Source organism: Pseudopodoces humilis, chromosome 7 (genome assembly GCF_049639895.1).
Source record: "Pseudopodoces humilis isolate 2021_Gansu_Grassland_sample_001 chromosome 7, ASM4963989v1, whole genome shotgun sequence".
In the NCBI taxonomy this organism is placed as follows: Eukaryota; Metazoa; Chordata; class Aves; order Passeriformes; family Paridae; genus Pseudopodoces; species Pseudopodoces humilis.
The window spans coordinates 15228002-15255811 of NC_142206.1; the positions used below are offsets into that span (position 1 = coordinate 15228002).

Below are 27810 nucleotides of genomic sequence, written 5' to 3' on the forward strand. Positions count from 1 at the left end.
TTGGCGGCGGCGCTGCCCGAGCGAGGAGGCTGCGAGGAGCCCGGCGGCGCTGCGGCCTCTGCGGCGTGAGGGGCGCGGGCAGGTGAGGGCGGGCGATCTTGGGCTCTGGGCCCTGTGCCCCAGGCACCCGGTGGGGACGGCGGACGAGCCGAACCGGGCGCCGCCAGTGCGGCGCGGAACTGGGGATTCTCTCTGGGCCCGCTCAGGGGCGGAGCACGGCGGCGGCCGCAACCGCCCGGCGCGGAGGGGTTTGCGCCAGGCCTGCCGCGATTCTATTTTAAGGCCGGTTCGAGAAGTTCGGCCCCACGGAACGGGACCCGCGTTGCTCCGTGCCTGGCAGCGGGGAACGCAGGGGTTCCGGCCGCATGTATGGCTGCTCTGCCTGGCAGCACGCCCGCCCTGTCCCCGCCCTCCTGGGGGAGCGAGGGAGGAGGAGGGCGGGAGGGCTCGTTGTGATGAGCGCTGCCCCCGGCGCTCTCACGCCGCCGTGCTCGGGTTAAGGCCTTCGCTGCTTGGTTGGGATGCGATGCTTTCGCCTTACTTCAGCCACGGCGCAGCGGGCGGTTCGAGGGTTTGCATTTCGGGTTCCCTGTCTCCAAGTTGAGTGCCTGTTTGAAATTTTCTCTGCTGCTGCGGTTGTTTACTACGCTCAATACCGGTGCCCGTAGGATTTGCCAGACTCCCTGTAGCATCTGCTCACGAGGTTTTAAAATATAAAGGTAGAGAAGCGAGTGTGAGTATTATTGATGAAACCAGAATCACTAGGCAAATTTTTATGAGGTCATCTCTAAACAAAATAGTGTTCTTTTAAGAAAATTTCGGAAGTGAGCCTAAGTATTCCTGATGTCCGGGGCTTGTGGAACAGTTTAATGAGTTTCTTCCTCAATTTTTCATGGTCCTTTGTTTTTATCCGTACAAGAACTATCCGACTGTTTTGTTTGTGGCTTCCCACGGGGTTACATCTCAGTACCTCTGAAACGGAAGTTGTAACTTTCCCTTCTGATTTGTTGTAGTTACGAAAAACACTTAGCAGCCGTGGGCAGTAGTCTTCCTGTGAATTCAGGAGTCCTTCAGTTTCCAGTTTTGTATTTTAGTTGTGTTTAGAAGGTTTGTGCAAGGCAGTGAAGGTTTATTCCGTGTACACTTAAGAGTCCATCTTGCCAGTGCCGGATTTTTCCCTTGAATACTGTCCTTGTAATTAACGCTTCCTATCCTGGTGTATGACATTTGTGCCAGACAAGTTGCAGCAGTAGTTTGCCTTGTGGGACAGGGGCTAGAGGTGATCTCCATCCCCAAAGCTTCATTTGCATGAGTCATTTGAAAACGGGGAACTGTCCGGAAGAAGTGAGGCACTAATTTGGTCTCTTAGTGGTGGTGGCAGCAATAATAATGATGGCTGCTGCTCGGGTTATTTCCTTGGGTTCTGTTTGCTGTTTCATGTCTTCATTGCCTCTGAAGTTGCTTGGAAAGTAATGAAGACAATGGATATGAAGGCTCAGTGCTTTGGAACTGTTCTTTTTCAACTGGTATGTGCTTAACTTTATCTCTAAAAGTTAATGCCTTTATCTTCCCTCCACTGGCCTCACCAGCTTGTCCCAAACAGTTTTGTTGGTGACTCTGTGGCAGTGAAGTCAGTGCAAGGCAGCTGGAATGAAACTGGGAATCACAAGCTGTCTTCTAAGAAAGTTGCATCTAATTATTTATTTATATACTTATTTTTACTTTCCAGTTGCCAAAGGCACAACTCTAGGGAGTGAAACAAGACTCAAAGTATGTATTTGCACCAGGGAATGGTGTCTTTTTTCTTTTTTCATTCTTGCTTGTTACTTGGTGAGTGGCTTTTGTCAGAACATGCCCAATTCATGTCTGTTCCAGTGGAGATTAATTCAACTGCTATTAAAACATTCCATGTTTTCCAAACACACATGAGGATCTTGTCTTCCCTGGGCAGGCTTGAGAAGTAGGTCCGTGCAGGAAATACAGCACAAACAGCTGAGCAGAAGAATTTTTATGCAGAATAGAGTTTGTTCTGTTAGCTTAGTTGCTGGGCCTAGGCTGGAAGCCACAAGTCTCTGAGTAGAATTTTTAAGTAATGCGAGTCTACATTTTTAGTTGCCTACTGTGGCCTCCTCTAATAGTTACTGGGATCATATAACTTGTTGGCTGAACTCTGATATTAGGTCGATTTGCACTGTTTTACCTTTTTAATTGTATCTTTTTTTCCCCTGCCTTCTGTTGCCATGGAAGGAAAGATTCATTTATGCTTCTTTATTTCTTCAGCTGTGAGATCGTAAAAATCTGTTTTGCTCTAGCAGGTGGTTGCTGGCATTGCCACTTCCTCTTGTTATGTTTAAGGCAAGAGGAAGTGTTTGGAAATAAATCTGCCTGAGCTGGTGGAACACCTACTCTGCCAGAAGCCCCTTTATTGTGTTCCTGGGCTTAACCTGTAGGGTGGGCTTAACCTGTAGGGTGGGCTTCTAGGCTTGTATGGGAGATGTAAACAACTTCCTGTGGAATAATCTGAAGTACACTGTTAGTACTGTTGAAAACTAACAATGCTTTTCAACTCTGTTTGAAATGGTTCTGAAAGTGTTGCTTTTGCAGCTGAGAGCAGGATTTAGCATTTTCCAGATGGAAGAGTGCGTGCAATCTCTGGGCTGGCGCTCAAGTTGGCATTAGCATTTGGGTTCTTCTTTGGTAGCCCTCTGTTGGAAGCTGGGCCTGAGATCAGCTTGTTTGGCCTTCAGAGAGTTGGAGAAATCAGACCTGTCAACTGATGAATGATTGAAGCTACTTTTTTTGTTCTGAACTTGACTCACAGACCAACATCTTCTTTCATGGAGGCTTGGTAGTGGAAAATACCACCTGTGCTTCTCTGTGGCAGATCGTGATTACTAGATTCGTGGTCAGCTTTTTAAAATGGGAGTAAAAAAAAACCCAATCTCTGTTGCTGAAGTACATGTACAAGCTTGGCTATTTTACCCCAGAAAAGAAAGAATGACAGAGTAAGTTAGACAGTCTGGCTCCCTCTGGTTTCTCAGGAGAGCTAATTTAGATATTGGGGGCTGGGGTAGCTGTGCTAAACTTGACTCCAATCATGGTTAATAACAAGATTTTAACTTCTCTCTTTCCTCTTCATTTTCTGACTCCTGATAAAGGAGCAAATCTTTATACAGGGGATTCTGTCTTCCTAGCTAACGTTAAAACCCCTTCTCTTGGTAAATAATTTTCTTCACTTCAGTGTTCTTTTTATCTAGCAATAGTTTTAAGCACATTGTAGAGCAGCAGAAGCAGCTATGCACAAAAATAACCCTGATTAGACAGACAAATGAAACATATTTTTCTGCTTTGGTGATAAAAGAAAAAAGTCATTTGGAAGTTATTCTAATTAATTTGTGTGAACTGTCATTGTTTTTTTTTTCAAGTGTGCTATATAGGCAAAGATTAAAAATTCATTATTTACTATGATGCTGTCAAGGAATTAGAAAATAGTACATTTATGAATTCCTCTTTGGCTCTTTTTTTTTTTTGATAGAATGCTGAGCTAATCTAGGAAACTGTAGCACTTATCTACAGACTGAAGACCCATGATTGGGTAGAAATGCATTAGTATCTGGAGTATTTAACAGAAGAAATAAGTTGTAGGAGGGTTAAACCATCTGGCAGACTTCAAAAACTGAGCAGGTTTCAGTTTGAGTTGGGTATTGTGGTAGCTATTTAGTTTACTGTGAGGGATTATGCATGATGAATTTCTTAGAAAAACCAGGAGCTGTTCATTTGTATTGAGGTTTTAAACAATGACCTGTTCTATTTTCATCTTCTGTTGAGATAAACAAATGACTGTTCGAGTATTTTTAAACACTATTTTTCAACTTGCAGGTGGATACAGGCACACAGATGGCAGATAACAGGTATGTTGGACTGTTTACCTGAAATTAAATCAAGGTAGTTAGAGCCAACTGTAGATCTGGTGTTCTGCAGGATAGGTTTTTGTTTGGTTTTTTTTTAAACCTGTGAAGAGTGGATTACCAGACTCGGATAAGAATAAAATGGTAGTGTTTTTCTAAATGCTCTAAAGAACTGTAGAGCCTTAGTATTTCTCTAATGTGCGTAATTTAAGCATGCAAAAGGCACCTTTTTTTCCTAGTTTATGTAGTATTTTTTGAAGATGCAGTATTTCTGTGGAACTGCTGCAAATCCATATGTGCTGCTGCTCTTCTGAAGCTTGCAGTGCTGGATAAGCTGGTCTGTCCAGTACCTGATAATACTTATTTGCATGTGTGATATCTCTTCTGGTTTTGTGTGTGAGTTAGGGTTAATTTCAGCAATATCTAATGTGCATTCTGTGACTTCTAGACTGGCAGGGAGCACAGGGAATACTGGCTGGTTGTTGACTCATGCTGGGCCCTCTCCTTCTCCAGCACAGGAAGTGAGATGGAAGGCGTTCCAGCAGGGAGATGGGGAGGCCAGGGACATCTCTTTTAGAATAGGAGTGAATGTTTTTATCAAAAAGAGCTTAATAGGAAGTTGGAAACAGAGATTTTGTTTCTTGTTCATCTTCCTTTTGTACCTGCATCCTTTCCCATTTTTTTCTTCACTCTCTTTTCTTTTTTCTTTAGTCACTTAGACTAAAAGTGTATTATTTTTATTTGTGAGAAATAACATTTTCCTGTGCAGAGTGAATGGTGCAGAGTGAGTGGCCACATGATTCACAGACTGAATCATACACATGAACAGCCAGCTATTCACTTAATGAGATGAATTTATCTGTCAAAGGTTTTTGTTTTGGACTTGTTATGTTTTGTTTTGTGGTTGGTTTATTTCTGGGTTTTTTTGGCCTTACCTTGCCTTTGCATCCTTTTCATCTTAGAGCTAGTTTCATATCCAAACTTTGGAGTTTTCACAAGCTTGACAACATAAATATGTTTTTTATTGGCATACTTGTCTATAAAACATGTCTGTAGTAAATCAAAACTTCAGAATAACTTGTTCTTAAATGCTGGTATTTGTGTATGTTGGTATGGTATTTGTGTATAATGTGATGCTATCTTAATATGTTACCCCTTGAATTATTTTAGTAAAACAGAAGATTCTGCTTCAGATTCTCTGGAGGCTGCTAAAAATGCAAGCAACAAGAAAGGTAAGAAATACATAGTAGGTGATGTTGCAGAAGTGCAATAAGCCTTTACAGACAAAACTGAAGATGTGTTCACAGATGAAAGCAAAATAATGGTTTTTAGGCTAACTGTTCACTTTCTGATGTTTTCCATGTTTATTGTAGCCAAAACCAGAGTGAAGGCTGGTTTTTTTTTATGTGTTGTGACTCTGATGCTTTCGAATTGCCTGAAATGACTCACTACACCCTTGCAATAAGGCCTGCAAAGACTGGCTTGTAACATCATGTATTCTTTGTTGGCATGATTATCCAAATGAGCAGTTGTGTTTGTGTGCTAGTTCTTTACTGTCTTGTTTCTCAGAAAGTGCATCTTTAGAATGTGTCTTGGAAGTTTTTATTCTCCATCAGCAAGGTCTACAGATAACTGCTGAGTAGTGTTTTTCAAATTAATACTTCTGTGTGCAGAAAAGCTACAGTTCCATTATTTCTCCAAATACTCAAATTTGTAAGTTTTACTGAAATATGCTTCATATATGTGGCCATTGAAGGTTTTTTAGATCTCCCTCGTTACCTATTTTTTTTTAAGGAATCCTTTGTGACTGGAGATTGGAAATCACGTGAGAACTGGTAGACACAGTTGAATAATTTTTGAAGTCAAGTTGGATTGAGAAAAAACAAGAAAATCCCAAATAAATAAGAAAAACAAAGCAACACACAAATGCAAGCATATAAAAGCTTCACCTTGTTAGTGCATGCTGTGCAGTTTATTGAGTTTTTAACGTCAGGGGAAAAGAGCACTGAGAAAGAATGGAAATATGTGAAAAGCACAAGTCTTCACACCATGACACTGTGCATGTAAGGGTTTTTAACACCTAACCAGAAGCATTTTAAATCTGATCTCCTGTAAAAGTAGTCTTCTGGGAAGTGTTGTATTTATAGATTGCAAAACCATCTTGAGGTAAAAAATTAGTAGTTTTCAAGGGCACAGTGCTATGCTGCTTATTACACAGTACACAAAGTTGGAAGGGTTTTTTCAGGAGTCATACTAACTGGAAAACAGGTGTCTTGGAAGTATAATTCAGTGGTTCTTCAAATTTATATGTGGCTTTTAAGTTACAGCTAATACAGAAGGAGGATAGAGAAGCTTTTGGTTTGTACTTTCTTACATAAGGGGAAACCAGGAAATTTGCCTATGTTGTTAATAACTGGTAGATTTGCAAAGACAAAAGTGCTTTTACTGTCATTATCCAACTTTATATTCCTGAAACAGTGGTGTTATTTGAGGTGTGAAAATAGAATTCTTACTGTGACAGCTGTAAGACACAGTATGATTAAAAACTCTATAAATCTATGCAAATTTGTTTAAAAGGGGTTTTCTGTATTCATAGAAAAGCTGGCAGACCAAGTGATGCAAAATCCACAGGTCCTGGCATCTCTTCAGGAGCGTCTTGACAACACAGCACTTACTCCTTCAAGTTACATTGAAACGTAAGTACTGGGCATAATGAAATTCCTGAAAGACTGAAAGCATAATAGAATATTATTAGTGGGATTCATATGGTCTTACTTCTGGAAGCAAGAGTGAAGTTTTACCTTACGCAAGCTTGCAACCAAAATTTTGTCCTGTTCATTGTTTACCCTGGCCATTTATTGTTTTGGATAAAAAATAACTCCCCTCCTTTGTGACCCTTATTCTGACAAGGTATGTGCTACATTGACTGATGATTTCTATAAGATTGTTGTCATGGATTTAATGGAAATTTCACAACCTGTATATCCCTAGTTTGAAGCTTAGTTTTATATTGACTGTAAAGTAGATTTAAATACTGTCTTTAATAAATACTTATGCTTTAATTTCTTGACTGAGAGTAGCTGGTTATAGAGCATAAGTTCTATAAAGAGATGTTTTTAGATGACTGTATCTAAATGTTTAATAATTTAAAGTGCAGATGAGCAATGTGTGCTTTACAAGTATGACCCATGAATCAAAGCTTTATCCTGTATAATGCACAGTTCTTATTTTTCATAGATGGATCAACACAAATCTAGTCTCAAAGTTTAGGTGTAAACAAAGGTATTAATTTCAGATCTCTGAACTACACGGGGAGGGTAGTGGCCCCAGGGAATGGAACAGAAGATAACACCTTTGAGAACAGCTTGGGTAGGAGAGGATTCTTTCAGCTTTTTGAAATAGGTTTTGGAGAAACATGTATGTTTGACATACGCCTTTTATTTAAAAATTGCACGTAGTTATAAGCAACCTGTTTCTCAGTGATATGTGAAACAGTCCTGAGGCAACTAACTTTTAACCTTAAATCATTTTGATTTTTAGTTTTCCAAAAGCAGTGATAAGAAGAATTGATGCCTTGAAAAAGCTCCAGGTGAAATGTGCCCATATAGAAGCTAAATTCTATGAAGAAGTACATGACTTAGAGAGAAAATATGCAGCACTCTATCAACCTCTTTTTGATAAGGTGGGAAAATTACGTATATAATTTTTATTCCTTTGTTGCTGTCACTTCTGGATATATATAATCTTACATCTTCAATTATTACATTTTTGGTTTTTTTTAACACAGAGAAGAGAGTTTATTAATGGGGAAGCTGAACCCACAGATGCAGAGTCAGAATGGCACAGTGAAAATGAGGATGAAGAAAAACTGGCTGTGAGTATAAGCTGGGTCATCTACTATGGATATATCAGATTATCAGAGTTAAATTCTTGTTCTTGCCATTAAAAGGACTTTTGTGTCAGTGATGTGTTCTTGTGGTGAATACACTGTTACGTCCAGTGAAAGCTTCTACACTGTTAGCTTAGCCTGTTTTCAAATTTGTCACCCGAGAGAATTGAGGAGCTGCCTTTGTTGGCACTGTTCGTAACCTGTTAACAGCACCTTCCTGCTAATGGGTTCCATTCCAGTGCTACATGAAACCCTAAGATAATCAAAGACCGGTTGGTTCTCTGCCTGTCCACATTATTTTGGGGGACATCATTAGCTTTCATTTTCATAAATACAGGTGAGACACTTGTCATAAAACAACATCAAACTAATAAAATGTCTGCTTGGCTGGTGGATTTCTACTTGTCTTTTGAGTAGGAGCTGTCTAGATTTAGGAGGCATAATATAGTCTGTGGGCTGCCTGTTACTTTCCCAGCATCATTTCTGGAGATGTGTGCTCAGACTTTCTCTCAGAAAAGCAGCCTACTTAGAAAACTCTCCTTGCCATTCTGTCAGGTTTTCTTTGCATTTTTTCCTTAGCCTGATTTTTTTCTGGGTTTTTTGGGGTTTTTTTGATGCTGTTCTGTATTCAAAGTGAATTGTTCTCTTTGTTTTTAATGATCTTCTGAGATTTGGCATGACACAGTGCTCCATGTGCATGAGCAAAAAAAGTTCCTTAGGTTCTGTGTAAATACAGCATTGACAGGCCATATTCCACACAATAAAATCAGAAATGTGTCTAGATGGGAAATAAACTGCAGCTTCATACTCCTGGCTCTTCATAACCCAAGCAACTGCCAAAAAACATAAATAAAATATCTGCTGCTATCTAGTGGTGTAAAAGGGAAGGTGCAGCTAATTCAGACTGAATTTCCAGGGTTGTTTGGGATTGAGAAATGACTTCCTCGTTCTTCTTTTTTATAACATTTTGCATCAGTTATGTGGAGGGCATCCATTACTATTTCCAAAATAGTAATAATTAGACACAGCATTAGAAATACTTAGATACAATTATATATATTATATAAATAATAATTAGAAACAGTATTTCAGAGGGCAAAGTTAAATTTTAGATTTTTAGATGAAACGCTGTAGGTGGCTTACAGAGCTACAGAAATGAGATTAATAGAAAAATAGAAATGCATTTATGTTTTTTTCCATTTTCAGGAAGATAAAGTGTTTTAATTATTTCTGTTTGTCAAATCAGTGAAGCAGACACTTGGTCTACTTAGCCTTCATATAGAAGAATTTCCAATGAGTTGAATGTAAATCTAAATTGTATATATGTTCAGTTGTGTAAATAAACCTTGTATCTCTTAACTTCATTTGTAGAGGGGAAAAACAGTAGAATTCAAATGTTCCTTAAACATAGTTTCAGAGATGGCAATTGTTTTGTAATTCTGTCTCTGTTTATTACATATATTAAGAAGTCACAATTTAATTTCTTAGCTGTTCCTGTATTTCTTTCCCAGGGAGACCTGAAAAATGCAGTGGTAATAGATGAAAAAGCAGAAGAGACAAATGTCAAAGGAATTCCAGACTTCTGGTTTACTATCTTTAGGAATGTAGATATGCTAAGTGAATTAGTACAAGTAAGTTTCTACTCTGAAATGAACAACTTCTGTTGTGTTAAATTAATCACTGCTTTTCCCATTAATAGTCAATCCTTGTGGATTGTGAATCAATCCTTTGGTGTGCGACGCCAAATCTTTTGAATCTTTAAATCCCTGAAAATGCTTAAAATGATGGACAAGCATTTTTAGTTTAATCCATAAAAGATTATTTTTGCAAGGTTATAAAAATACCTGTAGATTGATTGAATTAATGTTAAATAGCATAAGTATTTATGCCTGCACTTGTATTAATTGCTTTTAATGCTGTTAAAGAAGAATTCCCTGGAGTGTGTCTTCTGTGAATCTCACTGGTAATATAAGTACTCTGAATCAAGTTACTGATCTTAAGTAATACATCCTGGCAGCTTTGTTTACTGAAGATGAGCCCTAAAAATCCTGAGAATTTGGCACATAGAATTTGCAACCATCATTAAGAAATTTAGATCCAGATCTTTACTTTAGCTGAAATTGTTGAATTAGTTACAAGGTTTGGTTCTTTCTTAAGGAGAGACTGTTTTTCTAAATATTGCCTGCTAAACTGGATTTTACTTCTTTTCTGTTTAGGAATATGACGAACCTATCTTGAAACATCTGCAGGATATTAAAGTGAAGTTTTCTGAACCAGGACAGCCTATGGTGAGTTTTCTCTGGTTATTTCTCAAGAAGATTGTAGTAATGAAGTGAGCAGCATTCCAAAATGCTCATTCAGTTCTCTTTGGCTGTAGTGTGTGTGGGGGAGGTTTCTTACTAAGCTATTATTTTTATGCTTTGCCTGTGAAAGATTTATCTTCAGCTTTCTTGACTCTTTGCTCTTTCATTCTTAGCCTGGACAGCTCCGACATTACTGTAGTTTCTAGATTAAAATCCTGGCTCAACTCTGTCTAGTTTTTGCTTTCTTTTTCTCTCTCAAATTCAAGCAGAACTGCTCTTAGTAATACAATTACATGGCTGCTTTTGATTTGAAAATGAATTGCGGGAAAAATTCTGGGTATCAAATATTTTATCAAAAGAGATGTGACTTGATAATACTAATCAAAGACAATGATTATAGGTACTGTGCCTGTTGAAAAGAATAGAAAATATATTAGGTAGTATTTTAGAAGTGTACCTCATGAGTATTTTTTAAAGTACTGCTTTCTTTTATTTTTGGAAATCTTCTGGTTTAACTTTGATGTACAGAAACAGATACTGCGTTAAAAAGAAATTGTTCTGCTGCTTATTCAATTTATGCACACTATGCTTATTCCTTGCATTCCCTTTGAAGGGGAAGCAGAGAGAAGGATGGGATTTGAGCCTACACATACTTTCTTTAAATTTTGTCATTGTGGCTTTTTTCTTATATTTGATGTTTTTTGTTTTGCCTTATGGAGTAATGATCATCTGATAATGCCTGAAATAAATGCAAGACAAGCATCACTGAAGATTTGCATAAGAAAAATTAAAGGACTTTTTCACAATAGCTTTAAATGGTTAATAATAAGCTGATTTGGGGTTCTTTTGGGTTTTGTTTTTATTCCTTATTGTCTTTATTCTTTTAGTACTGAAATACTCAAGCTGATAACAGGCAAGAAAGTAGTATGGCAGAGAAAAACTGAGAAGTTTCTAAAGATTGCTGGGGCTTAGGGAGAGGATATGAGTTTTATGAAGAAAATGAATTGTCTAAGCATGAAGTAAGGTATTCTGAGAAGTTGCTGGTTTTATCTTGAAGCCTGTCTATTCAGTGGCATTTGGATGACATGGGAATAGGTTTTCTTTGCCTACATAATTTTTGTGTTCTCATTCAGCTTTATTATATACCTTAAGTTAGAGAACTCTTTAAACACTGGATTTATCTGGTCTTGCACTGTTCGTAACCTTTTGACAGCAATTTCCTGTAAATAGGTTCCATTCCAGTGCTACATCAAATCCAAAAATGGAAGGCTGACAAACTCCATGTCCCTTCTGTGTTTGGAGACAAAGGATGTGTTCCTGACTGCTTGAGTGAAACCTGTTCTTCAGCTGTGTGTGACTGTTTTATCTGTAATTCTTTGTTGAAAATTGGTGCAGCAGTGGTAGCTTTGTACTGTACAAACTTCACATAACCAGTGTCCCATAGATTCACTAATTCTGCTGGAGATTATGTTTTGCTGCCAAAGAAATACATGTTTATTAGGAATTTTCTGATTTACTGTTGACCCAAATCAATTAATTGTTGTTATGGTACTCCAAAAGTCAATTTACCTGACTGCAGTTAAAGTGCTTCAAAGTCCTGTTTGTTATGACCTGCGTATAGAAACTTTTATCTGCATGAAGTGTGACTCCATTATTATTTGCTTTTACTTATTTATAACCATATGGATAAACTTACATGTATTTTATAATTTCTATTTACATATTTATTTGAAAATTAGGATCTTTAGCTAGCATATTCAGACCTGGATGATGCATCTAGGTATGACTTAAGTAGCTTAAAAAAAGGCAGTTGTTTTTTGTTTTGAACTTCATGAGAACATTTTTAATTAAAAAAAACTCCGAGATAAATAAAGAGTGTTGGAAAGGTTATTACAGCACTTCAAATATTATGTGGAGCTTGAAGCTTCTTGTCTCCTAATTAGCAGGTATACAATAAAATGCTGAAATGCAGCGTGTACAGATATTTTTGTCTTGCTAGCCCTTGGGATCCTGCATGATAAGTAGTGCCACTGGTTGGTTATTTATAGCACCAGTGATGGTTTATGGGATTATTTGGGTATGAGTGTTCGTCACTGGTAGTGGATAAGCTAAGTTTGTAACTCTTACCCTGAGCGTGTTTGCCAGGGAGAGATTAGCCTTAGCTGAAGACAGCCTCCAAACCATGCAGCTGTCTTGAATTGCTTTAAAGGGAAGTAAAGCTGAAATAGCCAATGTGAAGCCAACAGATATGGGACCCGTGTACTGCTGGGTCCCAGTGGCTTTCTGCCCTTAAACAGGGAGCACGGGGATTGGGAAGGCTGCTGTTGTCAATGGTCTCCATCACTCCTTCACCACTTTCTTAACAGATATGAGTCATGTGAGGAGATTCATGGGGTCTTAGGAAGATTAGGGGCCTTTGGGAGATGACTGAGGGATAAATATCTGTGATGAGCAGGCTGTTGTCCTGAGTTATCTCGTCTACGCATGAATAGCCTTGAAAAAGAGGATGGCAAGGCAGACTTGGTGATAACAGTTTTCTGGCCTGAGTCTGAAGAATGCCTGGGGAAGTATATTTAGGGCCAGTCTTTTCGCTGTTATGTAATCTGTTTTGTATGCAGATATGGGCCAATTTGTAAGGCATATTACTTGGGGAGTAAATAATATATTTAAGGTAACTGTTACACATGCTGTGTCTGGGCAGTGGTGTTGGAAGCTTTGGCTTTCAGTCTTTCTGTTGTGCTAAACTGACCTGCAGACTTTCTCCCTTTTCAAGTCACTAAATCAGTGCTGTCAGAAACCTTTATCCTTTATTGTTTCTCCAGTTCGAAGACAGCTTGAGTTTTGGTGTACTTTAAAAAGTTCATAGTTGATCCTGAGTGTAAAGTGGTGCAAGCAGTTTAGAAACCTTTACAGATCTGAAAATTGATGCATCATGGATGTTACGGTTTTCTGTAACTGGAGCCTTTTGTTCTCCATGGAAGAAACTGAATCTCTGCAAACAATTTTTGGGTGCCAGAGGATGTTCAAATGTAAATAGAAACACCTGCTTCAGGCTGTAAGCTGTTGAGACATGTTGGTTGTAGGATTCAGTTTATGAAGTCAGTGTTCTTTTGCAGGATTTTCTATTATCAAGTGGAAAAAACCCTCTGGTTCCTGGGGGATTGTGCTATTTAAATAGACTCCTGCAGTCTAAATTGTGCTTTAATTGGAAATAAAATCTGATTCACTCTCTTAAGATCATGATATTGATCAGACTTGGGGGAGCAATAGAGCCACATGGTGGTTCTGTTGTTAAAAAGACTTCAAAATAGCACCTTCATCCCTAGTGCAAGGATGATGAGAGGCTTCCACAGGAAATGAATCAAGACTTTTCTCAAAATACGTATTTCTAAGGTTGCTTTTAAGACAGCAGTTCTATATGTGAAATCTAAGCCAAGGTCATTGTAGCTTCCTGCTCATTTGAAATTCGTTGACATTCATAATTTCCTGCTTCTGCTGTAGTTTGAAACATGTTTGCCAGCAAATTATAGGGTTTTTTTTCATATTGTCAGAGTTTGATTAATGATAATTATGCTGATGCACTATTTCATAGATGAAAGTTAGTGGTAACATAAAATTTCTTCCAGTCTTTCTCATTAGAGTTCCACTTTGGGCCCAATGACTACTTTTCTAATTCAGTCCTGACAAAAACATACAAGATGAAGTCGGAGCCAGACAAGACAGATCCCTTTTCATTTGAAGGACCTGAAATAGTTGATTGTGAGGGGTAAGGAAAACTGAAATTCTAAAAAGCTTCTGAAATAAAAATGCTTATTTTTTTGCTTACTGTGATAATGATTAGTAAAGATAAAATTGTTACTGACTTCAAAACTGGGAATGTTTGTAGGGGTGACGGTCTCAACATGCAGAAGTAACAGATGCATAGATGGAGATACGTTTTAACATTGTGTACATTTTAAATTGAACACCTTTCAAATTTAATAGTTCTCTAATTGAGGTAACAAACCTTTTATTTCCAGATAACTGGGTAAACTATTTTTAGTCATTACTTTTCACAGACTACCCCCCTCCTCAGTCTTATAAGTAGTCTTGGACTCTCTTGGATTCTTGTCATCTCCTCAGCAATTTTTATTCCAGCAGGAATTGGTTTATTATCATCAGGCAGGAATAGGTCATGTGTACCGTATGTTCTTACAGCCTGTTTTGAGGCTGGAACATAAAGGCCATGCAGTTTGATCCTGGCAGCTGTGGCTAATTCAGCAATTATTTTTAATTTTATTTTTATTGATTTTTGCAAAACATAATCAGAAAACAGCTGTGGATGGTGAATTCTCATGTGTGTTCTGGAAGTCTGTTGACCTGAACACCACATTAAAGTTTTTTGGGGGTGAAAGAATAGTTCCAGCTAACCTAACCCTTTCTATTCTCATCCATGATCTCTGCTCTATAACTAAATTCCACTGCCATACCAGAGCAGAGCTGACACAAATGAAAAATGGCTTTTGTATCCTATTTTTCTTAGCATCTAAGTATTCTTTTCTCTTGGTGATTATATGGTTTTTAGGGGTTTTTTTCTACCCATTCAAGGATGTATTTTGTGGTTTGGTTTTTTTGGCTTTCTAACTCAAAGATATCCTAAATACTGGAAACATCCTAAATACTTGGTTTTTTGAAGGCATGCTGACAACCTCAAAAACTCTGGACTTTCAGTGCTACATGTTGGCTTTTGAATCCAGCATTCACCTGCAGTGAGGCAAAATGTGTTCTTGGATGTTTAGTGAAAGTTGTGCCTAAGTAACAGACCACTCCTTTTTGAAGAAAACTTTAGATGTTTCCTGAGGAAGGTGTTAGATATGGTACAGGTAGAGCAGGAAAACATGTCTTGTGTCTTGTTATACAAGTATAAATCTGTGACTTTGGCCATCTGTCTATAGGACAAGATTTTTTGAGTCATTGAAGGATTACTGTGACACCATTATTTCCATAATAGGAGAATTAGCTGTGTTCGACCCTCACTCTTTGCGATGTGCAGCTTTGGGTTAAACTTGTTTGAATGGAGAGAGACTTTTCACTGAGTATCAGTTTGTACAGCAGCAGAATGGAACTGAAAATTAGGCTCTTTATAGCTTGATGTGCTTGGCTGCCAAGTCAGTCTGAGTACTGCTCTTCGGAGAGCTCAAACATCCCTCTCCCTGGCCACTCTTTGGACTTGCATTTTTAGGGTGAATGGACTCTGCCTTGACCTGTAGTTAAAGCATATCATGTATTGTTTTCTAACGATAGTCTGACTGGTGAGTTTTTTCTGGAATAACTTCATCCTGTCCTTGGTTACAGAAGTCCAGCTGTTGGGCCAGAGGTATTGAATTGTGGGTAGAGTGGTTACTCTGCCAAGACAAACTTTTATAGCATTTTCATTCAGGGAAATATTTGACCTGTCCAACACACACATCATCTCTAGGGCTATGATCCCCTTCATATTTTGTCAAGCAGCTTTATCTAGAGAGTGATAAGCCATCTTGGCCTTGATGAAGTTGCTCTGCTGCTCAATTCCTTTTTTTCCCTGGTGCCTTGTGTTAAAATGCTGTTTCTTATGTGCTGTCTCTAGGTGTACCATTGACTGGAAGAAGGGAAAAAATGTTACAGTTAAAATAATCAAGAAGAAACAGAAACACAAGGGCCGAGGCACTGTTCGGACAATTACTAAACAAGTACCTAACGATTCATTTTTTAACTTCTTCAGCCCAATAAAGGGTAAGCTTGGAAATTAAGAATTTAGGATCCTTACAATTGTGTTTATATATATTTGTATTTTATATTTGTATTTAAGTGACTTGAATATTCAATCTATTTATGCTGCTGCATCATAAAGTGCTTACTAGAGGGGGATTGCAAACTCTTGCCTATCCAAACAGATTATTTTGTTCTGATGTTATTCTGTAGAATTTGACCAATGGGTGTGCAGTGTAAACAGGATTCATAGTATGGAAAGAGTCTCTCAATAGACTCTCTTAAAGAAGTTGACGTGTTTTACCACAGGATGGCTCCATGCATCAGTTTGTTTCTGACATGCAAAAGAAATGTGTTCCATTGTTGGTCAAGTTACAGCATAGAGGTTTCATTGAAATCTCTATGACAGAACTTTCTGTAGTTTCTTCTGTGATTAATCAGTGATCTCTGATACTCCGTACATAATTTTCTCATTTTCCTAGTCTAATGTTAGATGTGTAGTCACATGTTAAACAATCCAGATGGATTCCAAAACCATTATTTTTTTCTTGGTACATCTTTCTTTGTCCTCTTCTGTAAACATAAATGAGGGAAGTATTTATTTTGTGGACTAAAGGGGTCCTGGAAGAAAGGCAGTGAGGGACTTTTTGCAAGGGCATGTATTGACAGGACAAGGGAAATGGCTTTAGGCCAGAAGAGGGGAGGTTTAGGTTAAATATTAGGAAGAAAATCTTGATGGTGAAAGTGGTGAGACACTGGAACAGCTTGGGGCATCCATAACTTCTGTGGGCATTCTCGGAAGTGTTCAAGGCCAGACTGGATGGGGTTTTCAGCAACCTGGTCTTGTGAAAGGTCTCCCTGCCCAGGGCAGCGGGGTTGAAACTTAATCATCTTTAAGGTCCCTTCCAGCCCAAACTGTTCCGTGATTCCAGAGGTGTACTGAACAAAATGGTTCTTGATTCTTTCGTGGGCTGTTAACAAACTACCTGTCCCTTCTAATTACCACTGCAAATCCCCATGTATGTGGGTTAAGAAACATAGGATATGTATTTCCAAAGTTGGGGGTGGTTTGGTACAGAAATGTCCTCTAATTTTTGTTGCTGCTTAGAGGAAAGAATGGAGATTTGTCTGCTGTTAAGTTGTTCTTTTAAATACTCTAAGGGTACACTTTGAAATTAGCTGTATAAGATAAGACACTGACATCTGCTGGCAGTGGATACTTGCATTTTCAACTTGAGAACTGAGCCAAATGATCACTTTTACAGTAGATCACATGGTAGTGTAGAGAAGGGAAATAGATTTTGATTCGTGTTGGGGTTTTTTGCATGACTTGATTTTTTTTGTTGTTGGTTAGTTGGTTGGTTTTTTCTTTAAACAAAACACCCACCCTGTTCCATGCTGATTACAGTACTGGGCCTCTTCTCAACAATGCTTTGCAGATTAATTTCAAAATGTTCATCTGTTTAGTTCCACTTGTTTTTGGGGAGAGGAGATGATTTGTAGTGCTCCAGCTAAATGAAGTTACTGTAATTACAGTATTAATAGAGAAACCAAATATGTTGATCCTCTGAATCAACATGTATGTCCTCTGAACCCATCTATGTAGAAAGAGTATTTCCTGTGCAAAAATCTTTTACATCCAAATGGCAGCTTTGTTGCTTTACAACACATGAAATTCTTACAAGTATGATTTCTGTAGGTTTAACTTAATACTAATCTGAATTGTCATAGTTTTAATACTTACCTTGTGAAGCCTTTATATCCTGAAAGTTTTCTAGTATGAGAAAGTCTTTATACTGTTTTTTGTCATCTTGACTATTGAGGTGGGTGAGACTATACAAGTGTTTCTTAAATTTGTTGTCTTTTCTTTTTGCAGTATCTGGTGATGGAGAGTCATTGGTAAGTTTTTGAAATAGCACAACTGCTCTTTGCCACATCCTTTTTGCCAAGTCATTGCATAGTGACTGTAGGGCTCTTTTATTAAGTACTGTATATTTTTATCGTTATTTTTGCTTTTTGACAAAGCTGAGCTTCACCTTGATAAAGTGAAAGATACTGTCAACTTCTCCAAGTAATCCATTGACAGGTCAGTGTTACACAACTCGCTGATCCAAAACATTTCCAGTGGTCACTGTTGGGGAGGTCATTATTTTCCCTGCCTACTCAGCAGTACAGCATAGCTGGTACCTGACTTCTTTAAAAATCAGTCTGGAGCATTCTGAGCAATTCTGCAATGTCAGATGTCAGAGCCAACCAAGTCTGTGTGAGCTTTTCAACAAAAGGTGCTTTGGCAGGACACTGACCTGTGTGTGGGAGGCTTGTACAGAAAATCTCAGTTCTGCAAATCCAGATTTAGATTTTATTGTTACAAATTTAAGTACGCTGAAAGTACCTATGACCCGAAAGTTGGTGATGACAGTGTGATGTTTTCCCAAACCTGTTACTTTGAAATATTTTCAACTGCTTCTGTGTAGCACATTGCATTTGCAGTAGAAAACTCAAATTGACTTGTCTTACAGGATGAAGACTCAGAATTCACTTTAGCAGCAGATTTTGAAATTGGACACTTCTTCCGTGAAAGGATAGTCCCTCGTGCTGTGCTGTATTTCACCGGGGAAGCTATAGAGGATGATGATAACGTATGTATGCAATTAGCATTTTGTTTATTAGTCAGCATATAGAACCATTCTTCTTGTTTTCTGATTAGACTAGGATGAAGTATTAATTGTGTGAGAATAACAAAAAAAATCCCTGCAGAGATTCCTGCTACCTGGGGGATAAGAAAGGGTCATTCAACTTGCTCTAAGTTGTTAATCTGCTTCTGGAAGAGGATTAGTTTCAGTTATAGTGTTTGATTATGCTACACCTATTAATGCAGAAGTTTTTATGCAAATACCAGCAGAGCTAATTAAACCTTGGGTTTGTTTTTCAGTTTGAAGAAGATGAAGAAGGTGAAGAGGAGGTGAGATGCACACTGTATATTTTATAGATTACTGATTACCTATTCTATTCCAGTGCCAGGAATAGTTCTATATGGAGAAAAAAACAGTTGTTCATAAATGCTCTTGTGCATGGTATTTCTTTCCAAAAGACTTCAGCATTCATGACTTGCAAAACTGTGCGTGGTTTTTCCTTTTCATAAAAGTAATTTCTGCAAGAGCATATATCCATTTTTTATCTAGTATATTGAAAGCTGTTTTCTGACGTGAGCCAAATATTGAAGACAAGCTCTTTTTTTCCCTGGAGTGCTGCATGATAAATATCTTTTCCTTAGGTGGTAGTGGAATTCAGCTGTCAGCTTTTAGTTGTTGTAAGATTGAAGACTGGGTCTTAACCAAATGCAAAGTAAAAAAGGGGGAAGTATGCAACTGCTCAGCATAAATAATGTAGGCTGGCTCTGGTCTATTTGCAGTAGTGTTGTATGAACACAAACATGCTGTGAAAGGCTTTGCACAAAACCACTAAATATTACCGCGCTTAAATGAACTAATATCCTTTACATGTTTTGCTTTACTGCTTTTACTGTGCTGTTCTTGCTAATTTGTCAAAGGTACGTCCCTGGCTGTTGTCAGCTTCAGCACAGCAGAGTACATCAGAGGTTATCAAGCTGCTGATCTGATGTGAGCTGGCAGCCTTCAGCATGCAGTCTCTTTTTTCTCTGTGCTTAGGCTGTTGAGTGACTAAACATTGTCATATTTTTATTTTTTAAGCTGGGTATTGATAGAAGTGTGTATATGTATTTTTAATCAGTTTCCAGTGCCATATGTTATCACTTGGATGTAGTTGTAAAACTTGAGTACAAAAATCCTGCACAGGAATGCATAGCCTGTCCACAGTAATTTAAATAGACAGAATCTTTGGAGGGAGACTGAAACGAAGAACAAAATCAAGCATATATACCTATTACCAGAACTAAAATTCTAAATAATTTGTTAGGTAGAAGTTTAAAAATTGCTGTGAGACTGCAGCAGCAGCATCCATGGGAAGGTTGCCTTAAGCCATACTGAGACCTTTATATCATGTTTTAAAGATTTTGCATTTTTAACCTGGAAGATGTTGAATTCTTTTAAGTCAGCCCAGTGCTGACATCTGAAACACTCTGGAATATAGCGATAATTTAATTTGCTACTTTGCTTTTTGTCCATTACAAAAAGTTGCACTTTTAACCTGTTTTAATTTCTGTTAGTTTATTTCTATTTTGTCATAGGAGTTGGAGGGGGAAGAGGAGGGAGAAGAGGAGGAAGATGCAGAGAGTGATCCTAAGGTAAGGGCTTTTGTGTGCTTAGTCATAACACAGGCTATAATCATGAGCAGTGTAGCTAAGGGTATGATAGTTTGTGAAAAGATTAATCAAAAAAAAAAACCACCCTAGCTTCTGACTGTAATGTTTTTATTACCTTTAGCACACAAATTGCTCTTAGAAGGGAAGTTAATGTTTCCATGAGTTGAGAAAATGCAGGTTTTGTCTTCTAACATGCACTGAGATAATTTCCAAACTGTGTGCCTTTGCTTCTTAATGGCATATCTGTGTAATGCTGATGTAGTTTTCATTTAGAAAGGTCATATTCAGATGTTCTTTGGCTGGACTTCAAGCTAGAATTAGTCTGACAAATCTCAGCTAGCTTGTTTATTTTCTTTTCCATAGAATTGTTCTTTATCGTTGTCCTGATGGCTGCAGGTTAGACTCTTACATGTCTGTACTTGGTTAGAAATCAAAAAAAGTCAGTCCTTAACTTTGAATTTGAAACTTTATGATACCTGGCTTAAAATTCAGCCTTGAGGGTTAGTGTTCCTTCTGATAGGTATTTTTCAGTTCTTCAGTCGTGGTAAATGCTTATATTTAGTGAGGCTGGGACGGTGATGACAGACTTGTGTTCATATAGTTCTTAAAACATCAGCTTTTAATTTTTTATAAAGACAGATGAAAAAGTGAAAGGCATGCAAAACTGCTTGATCTTTGGATAAAAGCCTTAACAGCAGCTTGACATGTCACTCTTCTTTATATAGTTTTATACATCATCGTATCATTTGTAAATGGTTTTTGTCACTATCAGGAGTCAAGTTTGTTTTTCTTTAATGAGAAATTCTGTGTACTAAAGAAAGTCTGTCTCATAAAAAGATTAATCAAACAGGGTTAGATTAGCAAAAATCAGTATTCTGACTCTGCTCTGTAGGATTTAGATGCAGTGGTGTACCTGTATTGGGAAAAAGCTGGACAACTGAGAAACAATATTAGTTCAACATATGTTTGTGTGAAGTATCTTTCTAGAGGATTTGGTATTCTGTAGGGAAAAGAAAGCTGAAGTTATCTTGGAAGGTTATGGTTGTTGCCTCCTGTATTATTTTGTACATTTCACTTTTCATCCATGCTGACAGTTCCTTTCAATTTTTTCCCATTTAGGTGTAATATAAGTCTGTTATTCATTCATACATTTCTAGGTAAGGTGGAATTCCATTCATACCTAACTCCCAAGAGTCCCATTTGTAGTCATGCAATGTGGTTTGTTTACTAGGGTTTTCTGTTTGGTTTTTTTTTTTTGGTTGGTTTTTTTTTCCTTGTATGGGGAAAAGAAATGGGGAATTGGTGACTTCAGAGTTTAGGTTTTATTAGTAAAAAATAGAAAGAAAAGGGTGTAGAGGTACCTTTAAATTATATAAAGTAGATTTTTCAGAACTACTCTCTGCCTTCCTGGCATACTTTCTGCTTTGCCTTTGTAGCAATCAAACTGCATTTCATATACACATGATAAAAGATACTGAGACTTGTCAGACTTTATTTTTCCTTGTTTCTTGTTTGATGTTGCATCTCTTTACTGTTTCTAATGCACTTGCAAATTATTTCCTAAACATCTTCTCTGCTCTTCCTAAACTCTTCTAAGTCATCAGCTTACTTAGGATGTCTTTTCCAGCATCTTATTTATGCTGCCTGTCAAAGGCAGGCAGTCACTCTTAGTAGCCTTTCCTTGATCTCTCATGATTCTGCACAGGTACTGTTCTTCTGCTCATCTGTCTCTTTATTTAAAAGAAGAAAGAAAAAGTTCCTTCTGTTGTATACTGTCATCTTTCACCTTTCATCCCATTCCTCACAGAGAACAATGCCTGCAACAGCCTTCATACTTCTTCCCCCCCTGGTATTTTAGGCTTGTGGTTTTTTATTTTAATTATTTAGAAGAAGCTATAATCCTTCCAGCTCATTCCCTCTGCTTAGATTGTGCCCTTCCTTGCCTTTGTTAAACTCAAAATGGAGCTGTGCTTCTGTTGGTTTTTGGTAACTCAGCATACGTGCACTGGTGGTTCACCTGCAGTAATAGAACATATGTTTGTCACAGTGGCTTGTCTGTTGTTCAGCTGCAGTCTGTTACACAGCTGTGTTCCCTCCCTACAGTTAAAAATCACTGGCTCCAGTTTTTCAAGTCAACTTGTAATTATTTTATTTTCTTTTTTGACACGGATACCCCAGTCCTGTCCTGTTTTCCATTCTTTCTCCTGCTCGTACCATTTTCTGGTCCTCTTTCCCTGTTCCTTGCCTTTCATGGCCTTCTAGTTCCCACCCCCTGCTTTTCTTACCTAGATTAATTTTCTTTTTTATGTACACAAAAATAATTAGTCTGTTTTCCTTTCAAATCCAGTTTCTCCTTTTCAGTCATTTTCATATTACCTCCTCCTTTATTGTTGTAGTACATTTGCTGCATGTCAACACTTTCTGCTTTGTGAACTTTTCCTTCTTCCTCCCTGTGAATTTTAAGTACATTTGAGTTGTTCAGATACAACCAGGTCATTATCATCTTTTACACAAAGCACTTGTGCCATATATAAGTTGTGGCTTTGGAAGACTGAGCAGTCAGATTGAAAGTAGCTCCAGAAGATGCTACAAAACTGGATAATGTAGCTGGTTTTGTCTAGTGTGTTTTTCTATGTGCTTACATGTCCCATTCCTTTAGCTGCCTTTGTTTCACCTTGCCGGGGCTGTGCTTGAATTGAGAAGTAGCTGACAGGATAATGCAGAGTGCTGATTTGAATCATGAGCAAGAGCTGCTCTGTGTGTGTGAGACTGCATGGGCTTCAAAGTCCTTTGTCTTCTGAGTTACAGTGTTAGAGTGGCAGGACCTGTCAGCTGCAAATTTGTTTCCAGGGCCAATGGTGGAGGGAGACAGTTTGGGTTAGGTTTGCTTACTTAAATCCAGCTAGCTTGGGGTTTACATTCTGATATCCTTGCTTTTTCTCATTCAGTAACGTAGAATAGGAACTAAAGATAAGATTCAGCTTTAGGTCCCATAATTGGACTATTCCATTGAAGATGTTTCAGAAAGGCTTTCTACCTTCTTCACTGGAAAGGACATCAGATTTAGTGCCTGCTGCCTGCCTTGATACTGCTGTTGGCAGCAGAGTTCTTGGGGAGTCAGATGAGATCTTGGTGATCTGCCTATTCCTGCATGGCTACCTTAGCAGATGGGAAGCTTCCCAGAAGGTGAATTGGAAAAGTAAGGAGATAAATTGATTGCTCTTTGAATCACCTAGGGAGGTATCTTTCCTAGTGTGTTTAAACACTGAAGACTAACAGAAATTCAATGTTTTGAAAAAATAAAATTGCTAAAATAAATGGCATGGAAATTTTGGATTTACGTCCCTGTCCTCTAGGACACAAGTTGAACTGGATGGGCAGACATGGTGGGGTTTGTGTAGGAAAGTTATGGAAGCAGTATTAACTCAGACCTACTTTCTTCTCTATTTTAGCTCTAGGTTTGTGCAAAGTTTAGGTGCAATTTTTAATTCTGAGAAAGTGAGGCAATAAGTGAGAGGGAGTAACAAAAAACTGTTTATTGATCTTTGTTAGCAAAAGACAAAAATATTTGGGAGTCTTACTCAGATTGTTCATATCCATTGGAATGGCATCTTAAACCAAAGTTAAAGGTCCAGAGTAGTTTAAACTCCTTGCACAGAATAAGTGAATAGGAAATACTTCAAGGATATAAAAAATTTTAAATCCTACCAATTTTAAGATGAACTTAAATCTGCTTATGGTTACTGTAAAGAGTCTGTTTACAACCAGAAGAATTCTTGTCTCTGTAGCCCTGGTAGTGATCTTGAGTACATGTGTTTACTGCTAAATTTATTTTTAAATAAGATGCAATTCCTCCTTACCTTTGCTAATTCAAGTCTCTCTGATCTTTATTGCTTGGCCAATGCACTTGACTACTAAGATACCATGGGAAGTTAATATAGGGAAATAGAGCATGAACAGAAACCTTGCCAGGATGAGGTGATAAATGGCACAGGGGCTAAGGCAGATCAGTGGTAGTGATTGGCTGACCCGGTGTCACCAAGTCTGGGCTCTGCAGGAAGAGTAGGCTCAGCCTTTAAAGCCCAGCCTGAGGGAGTCTGGATGTCGGCTCTCCATCACACTCACTGCTTGGGGTCTGGACCCTGATCTTAGAGGATCCAGCAAAGGCCAGACATGAGTTCCAGTGTGTATGTGCCTGCTGGAGTAGCTGTTAACACTGGGAGGGAATTGTGGTCTCTTCTTGCTGGTGTCCTTTGGGATTAGGCTGTGAGATGCTTGCACGAGGTTGAGGGTAGCTGAAGGCAGCGTGGAGCTCTCATGCTGGCTTCCTCAGCAAGGTCAGTGCTGTGTGTTAAAGTGGTGGGAAAACATGGATTGTGTTCGAATCTGGATCTAAAATACTGCCTTGATACTTAGGTCCTGCTTAAACATTTGGTATATACGGCCACAGGTACACCCTCAAGTATAACCTAAAAATCGTACAAAAATAGCAGTATTTGTCTCAAAATCCTCCAACAACTGACTCAGATCTGGGAACCCTCAAACTGTATTTTTTTTTTTTTTTGTCTGAGAGCAGTAATCAACACTGAAAGGTCCTTAAAAAAGAACTTTGTGATCTCTGTGACTCAGTTTTTACAGGATAAACAGTTATATGTAGTAAATACGATTTAAGTGTTTACAGAAATAAGGAAAAGATAATGAAGTTTATTACAAAATAAAACAAGTGCTTTGGTTGGTCATTAAAATTTGATGGAAATGGTTGCAGGGGTCAACCTAAGTGTGTCTTGATCTAAATATCAGGTGACTAGGAAGGAGGGAGATGGAAAGGTTTTTTAAGTACATTTTAAATAGCAGCTTTGTTACTTTATCGTAGCTCTTATCCAGAATTCAAAGAGGAGAGGAAGTGAAGCTGCCTGCACACTACTCTGGCCATGTTCAAATACCAAGCAGTTAAAAGAAGAATACAAACCTTTAAAAAACTTCAGATAAAAAGGCTGCTGGTTTTTGCCTGCCCCTCAATAAAAAGGAATAGCATGCAATGTACTACCAGTGGCAGTTAAATTTTAATTTAAGAGCAAGAATGCTAATTTTGTGTTCCGTGTAAACATGTCCCTTTTCCTGTATTTAGTCCCCGATCAGTGCAATTTAAATTACATCAGTGTTACTTGGAACTTCAGGCAGATGAGAGAGGACAAAGTTACAAGTTAGCCAGATGTGCTGGGTGAGGAATACCACAAGGAAGAAATGTGAAAGGTCTCTGACACATCTGTGCATTTGGCTCTAATCCTGAATTGCAGCGGGAATGATATGACCAGTCTGACCATAAAGCAGTTCTGGTGAGGAACAGAGAAACAGCCTGGATTTAGTGCAGGTTATCAAGGGCAAAACTTCATGATAAGGAAGTTTAGATTAGTTGCACCTGTTCTTTTTCGCTAGAGGCAAAACGCTTCAGTTGTCTTAGCTCTTGATGTACACTGAACTTGGCATGGGTACATATTTTCTAGCACATAAACCTCTTCTTTAGGATAGTAACTAAGGAACATTTTACTTTGCATCAGTGACATTCAGGGTGTCATGTTTTATACCTTTATTTTTCTTTACGAGACTGCAGCAGGTTTCTGTGACTGCTGTTTGTGTATAAGTTATATTAGGAATGATAGGGGGAGAAGCAAAGTGGAAATTCACTGAATAAATTCTGCTTTTTAAGAATGCTATTTTATAATGGGAAAAAAGCAAGAAGTGCAGAGTAAACCTGAAGTTCTTAGCTGTTTTGAGTACTTGTTCTAATTCCCAAATACACTTCTTTTGCCAAAGGGGAAGTTGTTAAACTACCTAATGAAGGTGTTTCTACCTTAACATATTCGGTTTAACATATGGACTTCTTGCCCAGTGTTAAATTATTGAATAGTTACCTGCTGGTGATGCAGAACCTAGAAGAAATCAACACATTAATTACATTTTTATCACCTTAGCAGAAAGGGCAAGGCTCCTAAGGAAAAACTCAGACGTGCTGCAGAATAAGCAGCCTGACTTCCTCCCTCCTCAGAGCTGGAGGAGGTGGCAGTTTATTGTTAAAATTGCTTAAATAGGGCTGGAAGTCAAATAGAGCCTCTGGTTGAGGGGAGTAGGTGGTGGTTTGCTTTCTTGTTTGTGTGAACTTTGGCCTACAGATGCAGTGTTAACAGCAGAAAAATAGATGAAAAGTTATGGAGTATGAAGCAGCTGGGGGCAAGGGGAAGCCAAAAAAATGTGGTGACTGTTGGACTTTTATGATGTAGCTTGAGTTTTCATGTAGCATTTTTGTACATGCTAGTGATACCTAGTTTATTCAGAACTGCATAGCCAGTTTCTCTGTATTTGTTGGACTGTTTTCTTTTATGCCAATTTAATTTTTAACTGTTTATTTTCTCTTTCCCTTTATGCAGAAAGAGTCCAGCCAACCTGCTGAATGCAAACAACAGTAATAAGGAAATACCACTTGGAAGTGATATTTGAACAACTTGTAACAAATAGTTGGATACCTGGCCTGCAGTTCAGGATATTCTATCGCTGCAGCACAATCTTATTAACAATGCTTAAAATTAATTTGTTTTAAAATGCATGATTTTCACTAACTTTATTGCTTAACATGTACAGTGGCAACTTCAATGCATTTGGGAAATATGAGGTTTAAATAAAGCACACTCTACAGCCGTTGGTACACTGTAGCTAAGTATGTCAGTAGGCCTTTAGAGCCTTTTGCCCTATGCATAGGGAAATAGTCCAGACTACCATGTGAGGATTATCCATTTTCTTGCTCAACATTGAAAATTGTGGAATAGCAATGTGCTGAGAAGCTGAATTAAATGGATTACATGTATGGTAGCTGAAACAGATAGAGCAATATGACTTTTTTGCTAGTTCCCTCCCCCCTTTTTTAATGTTTCTCGCAACCTACAGATTGAACTAGTGCTTAAGCAGCTTTAAATGTCATATTTATTATCTCAGTACAAGCAGTTGAGTTGAAGTAATTTTACTTCATTGAAGAGGGTGTCATATTTGAGACTTAGTTGTTCATCTTACTATTTATTTATTCATGTTTGTAAGTACTTTGACAGAATTAGTGCTTTTTAATAGTTTTTAATATACTTGAAAAATCTTCTTCCTCTTTTGCATACAATATGGGTACTTGTAAAACAGGTAATTCAAAGTGGTCTCAATGTTGTAGTCTAGACAGAAGAAACAAATTCGCATCAAAATGACAACTCTTTTGGATGAAGATCAAAATACAAAGACCAAACTGTTGCTGTTGGTGGAAGTGGGTTGCAGCCAAAGAACCAGACAATTTCCAGTATTGCTTAGTGTCCAGCATGAAAGGACCTTTCACTATGAACACGGAAATTTATCAAAATGAGTCAGTTCAATAAATTGAAGTTTGGGTGTCTTACTTGCAACACTGAAATTATTCCATTCCACAGTTTGTTTTATTTAAAGTTCTGAAGTCTTCAAAACTACCTTTTGTTGTTGTGTGGCACTTAAGGTACACGTTTCTAGTTTCAGCATCCATTACCAACCTCTGGCAGCAGTTGAATAACAGCTGTATCAACACTGTGACCAGGCATGTAGAGTGCTCCAGCCTTACCTTACACATTTGTAACTTAATACGGTGTTTTCAATTTGTACAGAATAGATAGAATATTCTATTAAAGTTGTGAAACATGA

The 27810-nt window shown here is 38.1% G+C and overlaps 1 protein-coding gene and 2 non-coding genes across 6 annotated transcripts; all 3 read left to right on the forward strand.

The window, feature by feature from the left end:
• Positions 1-27810, forward strand: NAP1L4 (nucleosome assembly protein 1 like 4). Of its 4 annotated transcripts, none has more exons than XR_015772877.1 (16): positions 1-82; positions 3880-3911; positions 5079-5140; positions 6505-6604; positions 7449-7590; positions 7696-7782; positions 9309-9428; positions 10014-10085; positions 13727-13866; positions 15706-15851; positions 17704-17726; positions 18347-18466; positions 18760-18789; positions 20014-20091; positions 21229-21266; positions 26535-27810. XR_015772877.1 is itself a non-coding variant. In XM_014252043.2 (16 exons), the coding sequence occupies exons 2-15, from the start codon at positions 3898-3900 to the stop codon at positions 21232-21234; spliced, it is 1119 nt and encodes a 372-aa protein (XP_014107518.1). In that variant the 5' UTR covers positions 1-82; positions 3880-3897; the 3' UTR covers positions 21235-21266; positions 26535-27810. The 4 variants fall into 4 exon arrangements, 3 of the variants coding, with proteins under 3 accessions (XP_014107518.1, XP_005522384.1, XP_014107517.1); XM_014252043.2 differs by having other exon boundaries at positions 20035-20091; XM_005522327.3 differs by lacking the exon at positions 21229-21266 and having other exon boundaries at positions 20035-20091.
• On the forward strand, positions 7982-8109 carry LOC148183979 (small nucleolar RNA SNORA54). The gene has a single exon (XR_015773040.1). It is a non-coding gene; the product is annotated as a small nucleolar RNA SNORA54 (small nucleolar RNA).
• Positions 11288-11408, forward strand: LOC148183980 (small nucleolar RNA SNORA54). The gene has a single exon (XR_015773038.1). It is a non-coding gene; the product is annotated as a small nucleolar RNA SNORA54 (small nucleolar RNA).

Coding starts and splice junctions, on each gene's coding strand:
- NAP1L4 (XM_005522327.3), top strand. Junction 13,867..15,705: donor GAAATAGTTGATTGTGAGGG/GTAAGGAAAACT, acceptor TGCTGTCTCTAG/GTGTACCATTGACTGGAAGA. Junction 15,852..17,703: donor CTTCTTCAGCCCAATAAAGG/GTAAGCTTGGAA, acceptor TTCTTTTTGCAG/TATCTGGTGATGGAGAGTCA.